At 49.7% G+C, this 16563-nt stretch overlaps 1 protein-coding gene across 7 annotated transcripts in view; it reads right to left on the reverse strand.

Moving 5' to 3' along the window:
- The window catches only part of DNAH8 (dynein axonemal heavy chain 8), a 10041960-nt gene that overhangs the window by 3363502 nt on the left and 6661895 nt on the right, over window positions 1–16563 (reverse strand). For all 7 annotated transcript variants that reach the window (XM_078647354.1, XM_078647353.1, XM_078647356.1 and 4 more), the window contains one exon: window positions 908–1017. In XM_078647354.1, the coding sequence (XP_078503480.1) occupies window positions 908–1017 (110 nt within the window). The remainder of the gene's footprint in view (window positions 1–907; window positions 1018–16563) is intronic.

Below are 16563 nucleotides of genomic sequence, written 5' to 3' on the forward strand. Positions count from 1 at the left end.
GCACCGATTGACGTCAGGACAGCTCATTCTCGATGAGCAAGGCCTCTGGCGCAGACCGACATCGGGACGGCGTTGTATCTGCTTTCTGTACCACCTCATAGTTCCGGTTCCAGGATACGGAGGGAGACATGGGATCGACTCTTGTACGACATCCTCTGTTAATGAATGAGAGGACCTAGCAGAGACCACATTGCGACGTGGTGAGACCGAAGTTTGCCTAGGCTTCGATCCCTTATGCCGTGATTTTAGTGACTTAGGTGAGCAACGTGCACAGGAATGGCTCCTTGACCTGCCCTGGGAAGGAATCTCAGAACGGGGAGAAGAACGATGTCACCTAGACTCCGACCGGTAGATCTGCTCCATCAACAGCTTCATCCACCTTTCGCGCAAAGCCTTAGGCTTTAGCTGTTTACAGGTGTCGCACTCCTTGGAGTCGTGGTGCTATTCTAGGTACTACATGCAGATGGGATGAGGATCCGTACCCGACATCTGTCTCGCACAGGTCTTGCCCGACTTAAAGCCTGAAGACATATGCACACTGTTTCCTGATGCGTTAAATTAGGCAAAAAATACAAACGGCATGAGGAACCACTTCTCCAGATCCGCGTTGCAGCCCGGAAAACAAGAAAGTGATGTCCGGGTGCCAGATGGAACTTATATGGTACCGCTGACGTCACATCCAGAAACAATGTCATGGCAGAGCCGTGTGGCGCCGTCCCCCGGCGTGCAGAGTTACTTTTGAAAAATTTCTGGATCCAGTCTGATGCCTTGGGGGAATTCACAAGGCAAGGAATCTGTGGCTATATGTCTCTATCAGATACATTATATAAAACTGTTTTCATACAGCTTGTACATAACTGCAAATTTTGTTTTTCTTAAATATTGCGTCAAAAATCATGTACTGTACCTTTGTCCATTGCCAAAGTATTCTGCTTGCAGAGACCAATTTCGGGGTAAATTCAGTAATAATTGTATTGAATGATCTAGCTTCATGAAAATATCCGCAACCAATAATTCCTAAAAAAAAGCACAAAACAAATTGATTACATAGGCAGTACAAAAATTTAAGTACTGAGAATGACTGTGTGTTCATTCACTACAAATTAAAAACAAAAAACAGTGGAAAGACTGATAGATACTGTAAGTAAAATGGAGAAAAAAACTGTAAATCAGTTGTAATTCAAGACCTCTATGTGAGAAATGCTTTCAATATTCATTACATAATGTGCATAAAAGAAGCCACTGGCCTGTTTAGACTGGATGGAAGAAGTGACATTATCTGAATCTCTGACCTGCCACAATCTGCCACATCCATGAGTGACTTTCTTCCTAATTCTGGAGGTAACCAGCCTGTAGTGCAGCAGTGGATGCAAAAAGTCGCCAAAAAGTGGACTGTGGCCCAGATTTACTGACGGTTGTTTTCTGCCTCCATGGCGGTCGGGGTGATTTTACACCCGCTATCCTAATGGGCCCCTTAGTTGGGATTCGAGCACCCCTTTAATACACTCGCCCTTTAAGACATGACGCAAGAAATGCAATAACTCACAACACACTTAGGTTCCTGCGGGCCGTACGTAAGCTGATGAGTCAGCTTTCACACTTTTGACACGTCTGCCACGGCCCATGCATGTCAAATAGATAGCACCACAGGGCCTGAGCTGTCAGAAGTAGAGCCACGGAGAGCGAATAAGACGTCCCCTCGCTTACATGTTAAGTAAGTAAATCCTGGGTGCCGTCTCCTGCCGTACTTGATTAATGTTCACTTGACGGGTACAATAACACGCCACGTTTGTCTCGGAGCCCGTATTAATAATTCAGTCACGCCGTAACAAGCAGGACACCGGGGCAATTAGGCACTCAGGGCCCGATGTAGGTAATCCCAGATTACCGATTCTTTAATATCGAATCATACCGATTCGGTATTTAAGAACTGACAATCGGGATGTAGGTAATTTTACCGAATTAATTACCGAATCGGTATGTTTCGGTAATTAATGAATCGGTATTTACCGATTCTGTAATTGCCATTCACTCCTATGGACCTTGAGGCCCATAGGAATCAATGTCAATTACCGAATCGGTAAATACCGATTCGGTAAAATTACCGAATTGACAAGGGGGGCAGGGTGTCACTTTGACACCCTGTTGCACCCCTCAATTGTGCATGGGTGCATATGTTGCAGACATACATGCCCTTAGGGCGTGTATGTCTGCAACATGGCACTGTTTAAAAAGCAAAAGAAATGCTTTTTAAAAGGTTTTCTTAATTTACCACCAACTTCTAGTTGGTGGTAAATTAAGAATTCTAAAACCCCTGTAGCACTGATTACAGTGCTACCTACATGTCAAAATACAGGTTCGGTAATTATACCGATTCGGTATTTTACCAATTCGGTAAAATTACTGAATCTGTATTTTAACATGCCCCTACATCTCATTTTCCAAATACCGGTCGGTAACTGCCGAAATTACCGAATTTCGGCCGTTACCGACCGGTATTTGCCACCTACATCTGGCCCTCAGTTCGTTGCCCAGATCCTTCTTGCCGGTTCTAGTCACACTTTTTTTTTAATTGTCAAACTTTACATCGCTGCGAATTTTTTATTTGTTTAAATGCAGTATCAGTGTTATTAATTCGGTCACACGCGGAAACTGGGTCAATCAGAGACGTTTCAAGGCATGGGCTAAGTGGGCTCTGGCCCAGGACCCCAGCATTTTAGGGGGCCCCCTGAAAGAGCCGGCTCTCTTCTGCAGACAGTCTAGCCCCGATGACCTTAAATAATTCTTAAACCGATTGTTTTAAATTCAGTTTTTCTTCAGGTCATTGTTTATGTGGGTGATGTGCGAAAGTCTATTACACACATTTGGCAGAGAAAAGCTTGTTATTGTTTCATGCAACAGCCATAAAAAACTTTTCATATCAAAAGGGAACCTCACATAATTACAAATGGGAGGATGCAACAGAGAATATATGTAGTAATATGAGTGAACTTCTACTGTGTTATACTATTGAAAACTCAAGTGACTATTCCTAAATATTAGCCTGAGCACTGTCAATGACCTGGCCAAAGACGGCATTAAGAGCTGAAATGTTATGATAAAATCAAAGCTGTTCCATACAGGGGCCCCCGAAATACGTTTGGCCCAGGGCCCCCAAAATCCTTAAGATGTCCCTTGGGTCAATGAGGCACTTAGATTGTGGCCCTGATCCATGGTGCCAGTTCTAGTCACATTTTAAAAATTTTAATGAGGCAGCTGCCCGTTTACATCGCTGTGAGCAATCTTTACCTTGTTTAAATGCAGTAAACGTGACAACAAGGTTCCAGACCGATGCCCTGAGCCCCTTTAAGGTCACACATTACCGGATATTTTCATCTTTAATAGCCTTTCACTATGCACGAGACATTGTCTCTGGCAATCTTAGAGATAACATACCGATGCCTTCTAGTATCTGACTGAGAGTCTAGGGGGTGAGGCTCTTCACTTCTCCATTAAAACCTCTCCCCACTTTACCTTAGGTGGATCTTTGATTTACAGGCCCCCGGGCTTGGCTACCCAATTCCTGAACTCCTTAGAGGAATATTTAGTGCCACGGGCCTTAGGTTTTCCTAAATTTCTTTTGGTCGGTGACCTAAATATCCACATGGATGCCCCTGATTCCTCCGAAGCTCGTAGGCTTGGTGAAATTCTTGAGCTTGCCCAGTTAGAACAATGGGTTTCTGGTCCTACGCACGCGGGCGGCCATCTACTTGACTTGGTGTGCACGAACTTCCCCATCCAGTCAGTGTTTGTGGAAAAAACATCCTGGTCTGACCATGACTTGGTCAGGTTCAGCTGGGAGATGGCAGAGCCCAGCCCCCCGTCCCCTACATGCCATCTTCAAAAAATTAACCTTCCCGCGTTTAGACTTGCCCTGTCTAACACTCGTCCACAATCTAAGGGATGTTTGGACGAAGCAGTTGGGGAGTTTAATGAATGGATACGGCAGGCGGCGACTGCCTCTACTAAGCAAACTATGCTGACTAGAGCCAGACGCTCGCCCTCCCAACCCTGGTTTTCCCCTGAACTAAGAGAGATGAAACAGGGCTGCAAAAAATTAGAACGTTTATGGAGGAGAGAGTACAGCCCCGAGGCTAAGTCCGCCCTACGGCTTGCTCAAAAAGACTACTATGCAGCCATTAGGGATGCAAAAGGTAACTATTATGCCGGGCGTATTAACAAGGCCAATAACAACAGCAGAGAGATCTTTGCGATTGTTAAAAGCTTTGTGTCCCCTGTTGCGGAAGCTATGCCCCTCCCGTCCTCTGCGCAATGGTGCGAGGAGTTGTCCACTTTTTTTATAACTAAAATAGCGAAGATTCAGCAGGGCCTTTTAGAGGCACTTCCTGCCGACTGCTCTGTAGCTGGCCCCTGTTCACCCTCTCCCTCATCTTCTGGGCACCAACTTACCACCTTCGTACAAGTTGCGGAGGGGGATGTTCTCCATCTTCTCCAGTCCCTAAAATCGGGCTCTCCTGCCGACCCGTGCCCTGCCCGAGTGCTCTCGGAGGTGGCGGTTACAGTCTGCAGTGAGATCACGCAGATGGTGAACCTCTCCCTGGCCGCAGGCGCAGTTCCCCGGGTTTGGAAACACGCCAAACTCCTCCCACTCCTGAAGAAACCAGGACTGGATGTGTTGGTTCCGGGAAACTACCGACCCATCTCCCTTCTACCTGCTCTCACAAAAATCTGTGAGAAGGTAGTTCTTCAACAAGTGGAGAGCTTCGTCGAAACATCGAATGCCCTCCACCCTGCCCAATCGGGCTTTAGGGCTGCTTATAGCACCGAGACGGCCCTGGTGGAGATGACCGAGGCAATTCGGGAATGTCTAGACGGAGGTGGCAGAGCGGTCCTAATTTTATTGGACCTCTCTGCCGCTTTCGATACTGTCCCCTATGATCTCCTTCTCGGTCGGCTGTCTGCCATAGGTATCGGGGGAGTGGTGCTGGAATGGCTGTCCTCTTTTTTATCTGATAGGACCCAGCAGGTCTGGATGCCTCTGCATGCCTCTGAGCAAAAGCCTTTGCTTACAGGGGTCCCGCAGGGGTCCACACTTAGCCCCTTACTGTTCAATGTGTACATTACACCTTTGGTATACCTAGCTGAACAGTTTGGGGCTAAAATCTTAGGGTATGCTGATGACACCCAATTGTTGTTTACCTGGCCAGACGACAATCTGGACACGTCTACAGTCCATCAGTGTCTGTCCTCGGTATTTCGCTGGCTAACACAGGCCCAGCTGAAGTGCAATGAGGACAAGTCCGAAGTGCTCTTTTATGGCTCCTTCCCCCCCTCATTTAAGAGCACACTTTGGCCTTCTAACATTCCTTGCCCAACAGAAATGGGGAGACCAGCAAAAAATCTGGGTATTTGGTTTACGGAGGATCTCAGATTTGAGCATCACATCAAAAAACTTACAGGCACCTGTTTTGCCACTCTGAAAATGCTCCGCAAATTTTTCCCCTTGCTCCCTAGGGAGGCCAGAGAGTCGGTTGCCAGAGCGCTCATACTGGCTCGCCTCGATTACGCGAATGCACTGTTTAGTGGCATTCCGGCATACCTGGTCAAACGCCTCCAAATTATTCAGAATGCGGCTGTACGCCTACTATTTAACATCCCCAGGTGGAAGAGCGTTCGCACTGAGCTGCGCTCGCTTCACTGGCTTCCCGTAGCGCAACGCATTCTGTATAAATCTTTGGTGTTGGCGTTTCGTGCAATTCATGACCAGGGCCCATCGTACTTGAGAAAGAGATTCACAAGGTACATCCCGGCACGCACCCTGAGATCCGCCTCTCTGTTTAAACTGTCCCTTCCCCGTTTTAAACGTGTCAGACTGGGCGGCCAGTCGCTGGCCGTTGTGGTGGCTCGGGCTTGGAATGCCCTCCCTCTCCATCTACGCTCCACGCCGACAGTGGCTGCGTTAAAAAAACACCTGAAAACTCACCTATTCAAGAGTGCAGTCTAGGAGGATCCCCCGATGTCTTGTTCTCTGCCGGTCTGTCTTTTTCCCCCGCGCCAGGATACTCACCAGTAACAGAGCGCGTTACAAAACGGTTTATACTATACTATACTATACTATACTACAACGCAGGAGTGGCATGCTCATCAATAGACACTGTACATAAAATATAAAATGTTGGCTCACAGCCGTTTGTCTAATTTGTGAATACATTCACATGTAAATATGCTCACGTTCGGACACTGCGATCCGGATTTAATTCACATAAGTCACCTTTATATCTTTACCTAGTTTACACAACAGTACCCAGTAGTGAGAGTGGAACTCTAATTTTTCAGGTGATCGCCAAGGCAGCACAGAACTTCACGGATCTTCCCACCGGCTGGTGTTGAAGACCGAATAATTAATCAAACAAGGTATGCATAGCCCTGATTAGATCAGCCCTCATGGCATACTTTACCCCTCGGACACAAAACCCTAATAGTTTACCCTGTTTAATTTGTTCCAGAGGAATTTACGCCTCACACGAATGGGAGTTTGTCGGCTGACACTCTCCACCCTATAGCGGAAGCCATCTTTGTTGATACATCTACCTTTAATCAAGGTAAGCCACTCTAGGCAATTGGATTGATATCATTTTAAACACTGACACACATTAGGCTCTGACCTTATCCATTTTACATTCATAGGCTGTCCATCCTTCTTGCAGTCCTGATGAAGACCCGCCTTTAGATGCACAAAGTCAGCGCATCCTATTTAGGTTAGAAATGTGGACGTTCTGTCTATGTATTGGTCCACACAGAGTTTCAAATAAACTAAATAAATAATATATTTGTTTGAAACAATTGTAATTCAGCGTGGACACTTATGATTGAAATATGATGTTTATATGTATGCTTATAAGTATGTTCTTTGTTTAATTTTCTGTTGAGCACCCAGTCACCAGTCACGACTCACTTATCCAATGTACATTTTGTTGATGTATTGTTTGTCTTGGACAGCTTCTTAAAAACATTGAGAATCAAACCGCCAGAAAGGCCAAATTCAAAAGATTTGCCTATAACTTCTATTTTGGTCAGTTGTTTGCTCTGTTCTCCTTTGAATTTAGTTTCTTGATATATCACTCACAGGATATATTTTCACCATTATAAATTCAATATACTTTCAATGTAAATGCGATTCCCAACAGAACCATTGTTTTCTTTTAGTTAAACTACCCAGGTTCTGAGGGTCACTGGGTTACCCCATTACTTTTAATGGTACGGGGTGGATTAAGCATGTCCAATCTGAGGTGTTGCAGTTCATTTGGCGAGGCCGCAGACCCCGGTTGAAGGCACCCATTGCAATGTTGCCCCCCCCCCCTCCCCGAGGAGGGAGTTTGGGGGTTCCTGACCTCCAGCTGTATTTACAGGCGGCACAGCTTCGCCATTTGGTTGAATGGAGTCAAGCTGAGTCAGAGAAGCACAGGTTGTTTCAGGATCAAGCGGTGGCGGCCACACCACTACAGAAGATCCCCTTCCTATTTAAGGCCCCTAGGCCTCCCAATCTTTACGCCTCTCATATCACCAGGACGATTTTGGAAGCCTGGGACCAGACTTGCCAGAAGCACAATTTGACCACCTTCCCGTCTCCTCTCACTCCACTCTTTGACTATCCTTATTTCCAACCGGGGATGGGGGAGGTTGCTTTTGCGAGTTGGCGTAACACAGACTGCCGATGCTTGGGGCACCTGTTTGACCTAGACAAGATTCTCCCTTTCTCACAGATCCGCGCTATCTATGGGATCCCTGAATCCAAAAGATTTAATTAAATGCAGCTACGCTACTGGACCCTCCATCCACTTGTAAGACCAAAAGCACACCATTGTCTCACACCTTAATGGTATCTGTATTTCTGGCATGGAAAGCTGTAAAAAGTAACTGACCTTAGTGCTCCTAGGTTGCGCCTATTAGGTGACGGCATCACTCGGAGCCGACCGATGCCACCAACCAGCGGGGTTTTGCTCTAAGAAAAATCTTCCGGACCCAGTCTGATGCCTGGAAAATTCCAGATTCAGTCTAATGCCTGGGAAATTCAAAGGTAAGGGATCTGCAGCAAATACTGGGCCGATTCCCTCAACTAACTTAAGACAAAATCCTAAACTTACTACTTTTGGTATTCATAGAATGCACTTACTACTTTTGGTATTCACAGAATGCACTTACTACTTTTGGTATTCACAGAATGGATTTACGACTACTAACGTTACGTCTGCACTCGGGCCGGAGCTTCTGGCCCGGAGGCGGAGCTTCCGGCCCAGAAGTGGGACTTCTGGCCTGGAGGTAGAGATTTCGGCCATGGCTAAATCTCCGCCACCGGCCGGAATCCCCAGCATGCCCCCTGTCCCACATCCCAGCAGCATGGAGGCCTCCCCCACCCAGGAGCATTTGTCAGCCATTGCACTGTTCACGAAACAGACTTACAGGTAGGTAGCCATCTTCTATTGGAGGGCTGTCTGTGGGTAGGAGGCCTGTATCACTACTCCCAGCATGCCCCCTGTCCCACACCCCAGCTGCATGGAGGCCTCCCCCACCCAGGAGCATGTGTCAGCCATTGCACTGTTCACCAAACAGACTTACAGGCAGGAAGCCATCTTGTATTTGAGGACTGTTTGGGGTTGGGAGGCCTGTATCACTACTCCCAGCATGCCCCCTGACCCACACACCAGCAGCATGGAGGCCTCCCCCACCCAGGAGCATGTGTCAGCCATTGCACTGTTCACCCTTACCTAACAGGTAGGTAGCCATCTTGTATTGGAGGACTGTTTGGTGGTGGGAGGCCTGTATCACTACTCCCAACATGCCCCCTGTCCCACACTCAAGCAGCATGGAGGCCTCCCCCACACAGGAGCATGTGTCAGCCATTGCACTGTTCATCAAACAGAGTTACAGGTAGGTAGCCATCTTGTATTTAAGGACTGTTTGGGGGTGGGAGGACTGTATCACTACTCCCAGCGTGCCCCCTGTCCCACACTCCAGCAGCATGTGTCAGCCATTGCACTGGTCAACAAACAGACGTACAGGTAAGCAGCCATCCTCACTGGGAGACTGTGGGTGGGAGGCCTGCACTACCACTCCCAGCATGCCCCCTGTCCCAAACTCCAGCAGCATGGAGGCCTCCCCACCCAGGAGCATGTGTCAGCCATTGCATTGTTCACCAAACAGACTTACAGGTAGGTAGCCATCTTCTATTGGAGGCCTGTCTGTGGGTGGGTGGCCAGTATCACTACTCCCTGCATGCCCCCTGTCCCACACCCCAGCAGCATGTAGGCCTCCCCCACCCAGGAGCATGTGTCAGCCATTGCACTGTTCACCTAACAGACTTACAGGTAGGTAGCCATCTTCTATTGGAGGGCAGTCTATGGGTGGGAGACTGTAGCACTACTCCCAGCATGCCCCCTGTCCCACACCCCAGCAGCACGGAGGCCTCCCCCACCCAGGAGCATGTGTCAGCCTTTGCACTGTTCACCAAACAGACTTACAGGTAGAAAGCCATCTTGTATTTGAGGACTGTTTGGGGGTGGGAGGCCTGTATCACGACTCCCAGCATGCCCCCTGTCCCACATTCCAGCAGCATGGAGGTCTCCCCCACCCAGGAGCATGTGTCAGCCATTGCACTGTTCACCCACACCTAACAGTTAGGTAGCCATCTTGTATTGGAGGACTGTTTGGGGGTGGGAGGCCTGTATCACTACTCCCAACATGCCCCCTGTCCCACACTCCAGCAGCATGGAGGCCTCCCCCACCCACGAGCATGTGTCAGCCATTGCACTGTTCACCCTCACCAAACAGGTAGGTAGCCATCTTCCCTGTACTGGCTGTTTGGTTGTGGGAGGGCTGTACCACGACTCCCACCATGCACATTGGCCCACAATCCAGCAGCATGGAGGCCTCCCACACCCAGGAGCATGTGTCAGCCATTGCACTGTCTACCCTCACCTACAGGTAGGTAGCCATCATCACAAGTCTGGCTGTTTGTGGTTGTGAGACCTGCAATACTACACACGGCACCAATTGCATGCAATGCATCGACACAGGACATGAATGATTTCATGATGTTTTCATGCACCATGTAATAACAGCCAGTATTGCATGTAACAATAATACAAAAGTTGTCTCAATTGTTTAGTGTACAGACAACAGATAACATGCAGCTATCAGAATACATGCACATCACCCGACACTGACCATTTCCCATCTAATCCACAGGTGATGAAGATCTTGCTGCTGAGGACAACATCAACCAGCAGAGCCAGTCTCCACCGCCGGTACATGGACTCTTGGATGTAGACTCCCAGGGCAGTTTGGACGATGAGCTCCAGGCCGGCCCATCAGGACCCAGGACCCCATCTTCCCCACCACCACGTCTGCTGCACCAACAACTGCACAGCAGATGCCTGCAGTCACGGCCTGTGCCTCCACCACTGCCACCTCAGCCACCACCACCACCACAACCACCAGCACCCTCCCTGTCCCAGGAGATGACCAGGACACACCACCAACTGTGGAGGGCAGGGAGAGTGTGCGAGTACTCACCGTGGTGAGGCAACAGGTCCATGGCAGCAGGGCAAGTGGGAGGGCCAGGGTCCGTCCCAGACATCAGGAGGTTGGCACACCATCCCTGGACCACTTCACCCGAGTCATTGGTGCATATGGAAGGATCCAGGGACAAAGTGGCCGGTCGGACGAACTTTTAAGTGAGCTCATCCTGCTGATGAGGTCCATCAACAGACGCATTGGTCAAATGGTGGACCTCATGGCCCAGCAAGTGGCGTTGTAGAGGGACAGGGCTGCGTCCCAACCAACACCTCCTCCCCCGTCTGTTGTGCCGCAGGATGACAGTGCACCATCCTCTTCTGCGCCATTCAGCAGGCCCCCCACTGACAAAAAGATCAAGGGAGCGTCCAAAGAAGAGCCTGGGAGTCTCTGGAGGCAAAGCACCTGCCACACACCAGTCACGGAGCCAGCCCTAATGGCAACCCTCTTCCCCACTGCATTGACTGTTTGGACTGTCTTTCCCCACATTGCCTTGGCAAAGGCACTTGTCTGTTGGACTGGGTCACCACATCCATGTGGTGTCTACTCTTGCATCTCATCTATCATGACTGTCAACTCACTGCTCATTCCCCACCTTCATGTAAATATTCCTGCACAACTCACATGTCCACTTTGCAAATAAAATACCTGGCCCACCAGATTTTGTGCAGTATCGTTTTTAGTGCAATATTTACAGTGTTGAAAATGTCCATGATGTGTCCAAATGATGTACAGTATGTAGGTCAGGATTATTCTGAAGCACCTAGGGAGACCAAACAGAACAACAGTCGTTGGTGTTATTGTGGCATCAAAGACAGAACACTACACAAAACATACACATGAGACTACTGGCATACAAGACAATGGGCTGCAGGTGTTAACAAATAGATTCCGAAAAGGGGGTGGTGATGAACAGAGTGTCTGAATTAAGCAGACCACTCTTACCCAGTCCAAAGATCAGGGCTTGATCCATCACCGTTATTTAGCTCACTGCCCCATCCCAGCTCAGAACCTGGCTATATGCAAATTAGTCTGTCCCTGGCCCAGTGCATCATGGGAACAGGACAGACCACACTACCAAGCCAATTCTTCACCAGAAAGGATACAAGCTACCGGGGACCGGTTTCTGGCATGTCAGCCTCGTCGGCCCGGCTTGCTTGAATCCTGATGGAGCAGTGAGCAAGGGACTCATGTCTGAGTATACCCTGCCACACCTATAGTGGCCAAAAACGATTCAGAAAAGGGGGTGGTGATGAACAGAGTGTCTGAATTAAGCAGACCACTCTTACCCAGTCCAAAGATCAGGGCTTGATCCATCACCGTTATTTAGCTCACTGCCCCATCCCAGCTCAGAACCTGGCTATATGCAAATTAGTCTGTCCCTGGCCCAGTGCATCATGGGAACAGGGCAGACCAAACTACCAAGCCAATTCTTCACCAGAAAGGATACAAGCTACCGGGGACCGGTTTCTGGCATAAAACGGTGATGGAGCAAGCCCTGATCTTTTGACTGGGTAGGAGTGTTCTGCTTAATTCAGATACTCTGTCCATCACCACCCCCTTTTGAATCGTTTTGGCCACCACAAGTGTGGAAGGGTATGCTCAGATGTGAGTCCCTTGCTCACTGCACCACCAGGATTCAGGCAAGCCGGGCCGAAGACGGCTGTAATGCCAGAAACCGGTCCCCGGAAGCTTGTTTCCTTTCCAGTAAAGAATTGGCTTGGTAGTTTGGTCTGCCCTGTTCCCATGATGCACTGGGCCAGGGTCAGACTAATTTGCATGTAGCCAGGTTCTGAACTGGGATGGTGCAGTGAGCTAAAAAACGGTGATGGATCAAGCCCTGATCTTTTGACCCGGTAGGAGTGTTCTGCTTAATTCAGATACTCTGTCCATCACCACCCCCTTTTGAATCGTTTTGGCCACCACAAGTGTGGAAGGGTATGCTCAGATGTGAGTCCCTTGCTCACTGCACCACCAGGATTCAAGCAAGCCGGGCCGAAGACGGCTGTAATGTCAGAAACCGGTCCCCGGAAGCTTGTTTCCTTTCCAGTAAAGAATTGGCTTGGTAGTTTGGTCTGCCCTGTTCCCATGATGCACTGGGCCAGGGTCAGACTAATTTGCATGTAGCCAGGTTCTGAACTGGGATGGTGCAGTGAGCTAAAAAACGGTGATGGATCAAGCCCTGATCTTTTGACTGGGTAGGAGTGTTCTGCTTAATTCAGATACTCTGTCCATCACCACCCCCTTTTGAATCGTTTTGGCCACCACAAGTGTGGAAGGGTATGCTCAGATGTGAGTCCCTTGCTCACTGCACCACCAGGATTCAAGCAAGCCGGGCCGAAGACGGCTGTAATGCCAGAAACCGGTCCCCGGAAGCTTGTTTCCTTTCCAGTAAAGAATTGGCTTGGTAGTTTGGTCTGCCCTGTTCCCATGATGCACTGGGCCAGGGTCAGACTAATTTGCATGTAGCCAGGTTCTGAACTGGGATGGTGCAGTGAGCTAAAAAACGGTGATGGATCAAGCCCTGATCTTTTGACTGGGTAGGAGTGTTCTGCTTAATTCAGATACTCTGTCCATCACCACCCCCTTTTGAATCGTTTTGGCCACCACAAGTGTGGAAGGGTATGCTCAGATGTGAGTCCCTTGCTCACTGCACCACCAGGATTCAAGCAAGCCGGGCCGAAGACGGCTGTAATGCCAGAAACCGGTCCCCGGAAGCTTGTTTCCTTTCCAGTAAAGAATTGGCTTGGTAGTTTGGTCTGCCCTGTTCCCATGATGCACTGGGCCAGGGTCAGACTAATTTGCATGTAGCCAGGTTCTGAACTGGGATGGTGCAGTGAGCTAAAAAACGGTGATGGATCAAGCCCTGATCTTTTGACTGGGTAGGAGTGTTCTGCTTAATTCAGATACTCTGTCTATCACCACCCCCTTTTGGAACAAATAGATTCCAGTATACGTCCACATATGGAACGTCAATACCACCTTTCCTACACACAGGTGACTGAATGTGTGCCTGTCTCTACCATCCACAGATAGCCCTGCACAACAACAACCACAACAGACAATGTACAATTCGAACATCTGTACACACCTTCAAGTGAAGTAGCGGTTGATGAGCCGTTGACGAATGTCAACTCCTTCTTCCTCTCCACTGTCCTCATCACTGGACTCAGGTCCTTGGGCAGGTGCGGGCTTGGTTCCTCTCCATCATCCAGGAGCAGGGGAATCCTTGTGAATGGCCAAATTGTGCAGCATACAGCATGCCACAACGATCTTGCAGACCTTCCCATGCGAGTATGCCAGTGCTCCTCCAGTCCTGTCAAGGCAGCGGAATCTTGACTTGAGTAGCCCAAAATTCCGCTCAATGACACGTCGGGTCCTGCCATGGGCCTCCTTGTACCTGACGTCATCCTGCATCCTGGGATTTCTCACTGGACTCAGCAGCCAGGGGCGACTAGGATATGCAGAGTCACCCAGGAAATAAAAACACACATTGCAATGTCGCACAGGCTGAGTGCAGCAGGTCACAATCACACAGCACACCATATCACAGGGCATACTCACCCACAATGCAAGCACGATCAGGATGCAGGTTAGCCATCATCCGGGGAACCATGCTGTTCCTCATGACGTAGGAATCCTGGGCAGATCCGGGGAATCTTGCACACACATGTGAAATCGGCATGTCCGCAAGGCACACCACCTGCACATTTATAGAATGGTCATGTTTTCGATTCCGAAAAATATGCTCAGTGGCCTGTGGTGCCACCAGACCGACATGGGTGCAATCGATGGCACCCACAACATGGGGGATGTGCCCAAGGGCATAGAAGTCACCCTTCACACCTGGCAATTCTGCTCCCCTGGGGAAATGTATGTAACGATCCTTTTACCGCATCATGGCCGCAAGAACATCCCTCAGCACCATGCTGAACATGGGTTGTGACATCCCTGCAGTGGCTGCCTCGGTCTCCTGGAAGGAACCAGTTGCAAAAATGTGGAGGGCTGCCATCACTTGGTATGTGGATGTGAAGGCTGTTGGGTAGTGGCGATGAGGCTGCAGGTGGGGCTCCAACAGGTCACAAAGGGTCTTCAGGCTCGCCCTGTCGAGGCGGAATTTTCGGATGATTGCTATATCCTCCATGTCCCCCAGCACTGTCAGGTGACGTATGAGATTTGGCCTCCTCCTAGGTGAGATGTACATGAACACATGTCAATGACAACCATCAAGAAGTGGACACTGCACATACCAATAATCATGTCACGCAACACCTTAAAAATTCCATGAGAGATGCGTGACACACAAGGTTACATGTGTTTAAATTGGAGACACACAGGGGACACACCAATCCATTTAGCAAAAACATGTGCCGCAGACATAACAGAATGTCAATGTAAATTGCACAGTTCCTGAACTGGACATTCCACATGTTCACGCCTCATCCCGTAACATTCATAAAAGTGTGAGAGATGACCATGAATGCCTCACACAAATCTGCTGTACCTGTCACACCTCAATGCATCATGTGAAGCTGGCGCACATCAAGAGCACAATGATCACAGTAGATGGTAAACTTGTGTGCATGGGCTGATATGGTAGCACAAGTATGGAAGACCACCATACAGTGAGACAAGCCTTGCCAAGGTCAGCACAGACCCACAGCACATTGCTTGGTGACACGTTATTAACACCAGCTCAACACTGTCAAGCATCATCAACCATCAAATGCATCAGTGACATTGCAGGAACACAGAGCAATGTGCGTCACACATAGAGTGCAACCACCTGTGCCTGATACCAAGAGATGGCATTGTGTGTACAATTGTGTGTACAATGATGTGCCATTAAACCTGTTGATGCTGTGTACTGATGCAGAGTTGAAGGTTTAATTTCCCATTGCATGTGACCGAATTTGCGGAAACTACCGCCTGTCCACGGCGTTGTGACACCAGCACCAACACCGTACACAAGTGCGGTAGACATTGGAATGGGTTGCTGGCGGTGGGCATGCGCCACACATATGGCGGTAGGCATGCTGCGCCAAACATATGGCGGTAGCAACCGCCATATGTGTGGCGCATGCCCACCGCCAGCAACCCATGCCAATGTCTACCGCACTTGTGTACGGGGCTGGTGCTGGTGTCACACCGCCGCGGACAGGCGGTAGCTACCGCCATATGTGTGGCGCAGCATGCCCACTGCCAGCAACCCATGCCAATGTCTACCGCACTTGTGTACGGGGGTGGTGCTGGTGTCACACTATCGCGAATAGGCGGGAGCTACCACCATATGTGTGGCGCAGCATGCCCACCACCAGCAACCCATGCCAATGTCTACCGCACTTGTGCACGGGGGTGGTGCTGGTGGCTAGCTACTGCCTGTCCGCGGCGGTGTGACACCAGCACCACCCCCGTACACAAGTATGGTCGACATTGGCATGCGTTGCTGGCGGTTGCTACCGCCTGTCCGCGGTGGTGCATCACCGCCATGGGGCATAGCCTACAGCTAATGGGAGCGATGATTGCGGTGGCATGATGCAGGTTTGAAAATCGCGGAAGGCGTGCTCCACCACCGCGGAGCCGGTCATTGAATGGGTTTGAATGAGGCAGTCCTGCACAACCAATTATTGATGCTTTGCACCTCACAAAGGAGCACAGGGGGCTATAAATCTGTGGGAGTGAGCAACACATTTCCACTGCTCACAGGGCCTGCTGCCTGGGACCCTCTCCTGCTGCTGCCAGAGCCTGCCTGCCGCCTGGGACCCTCTTCTGCTGCTGCCAGGGACCCTCTCCTGCTGCTGCCTGGGACCCTCTCCTGCTGCTGCCAGAAGTGCCTGCTGCCTGGGACCCTCTCCTGCTGCTGCCTGGGACCCTCTCCTCCTGCTGCCAGAAGTGCCTGCCACCTTGGACCCTCTCCTGCTGCTGCCTGGGACCCTCTCCTGCTGTTGCTTGGGACCCTCTCCTGCTGCTGCCAGGAGTGCCTGCTGCCTG

Source organism: Lissotriton helveticus, chromosome 6, assembly GCF_964261635.1.
Source record: "Lissotriton helveticus chromosome 6, aLisHel1.1, whole genome shotgun sequence".
NCBI lineage: Eukaryota > Metazoa > Chordata > Amphibia > Caudata > Salamandridae > Lissotriton > Lissotriton helveticus.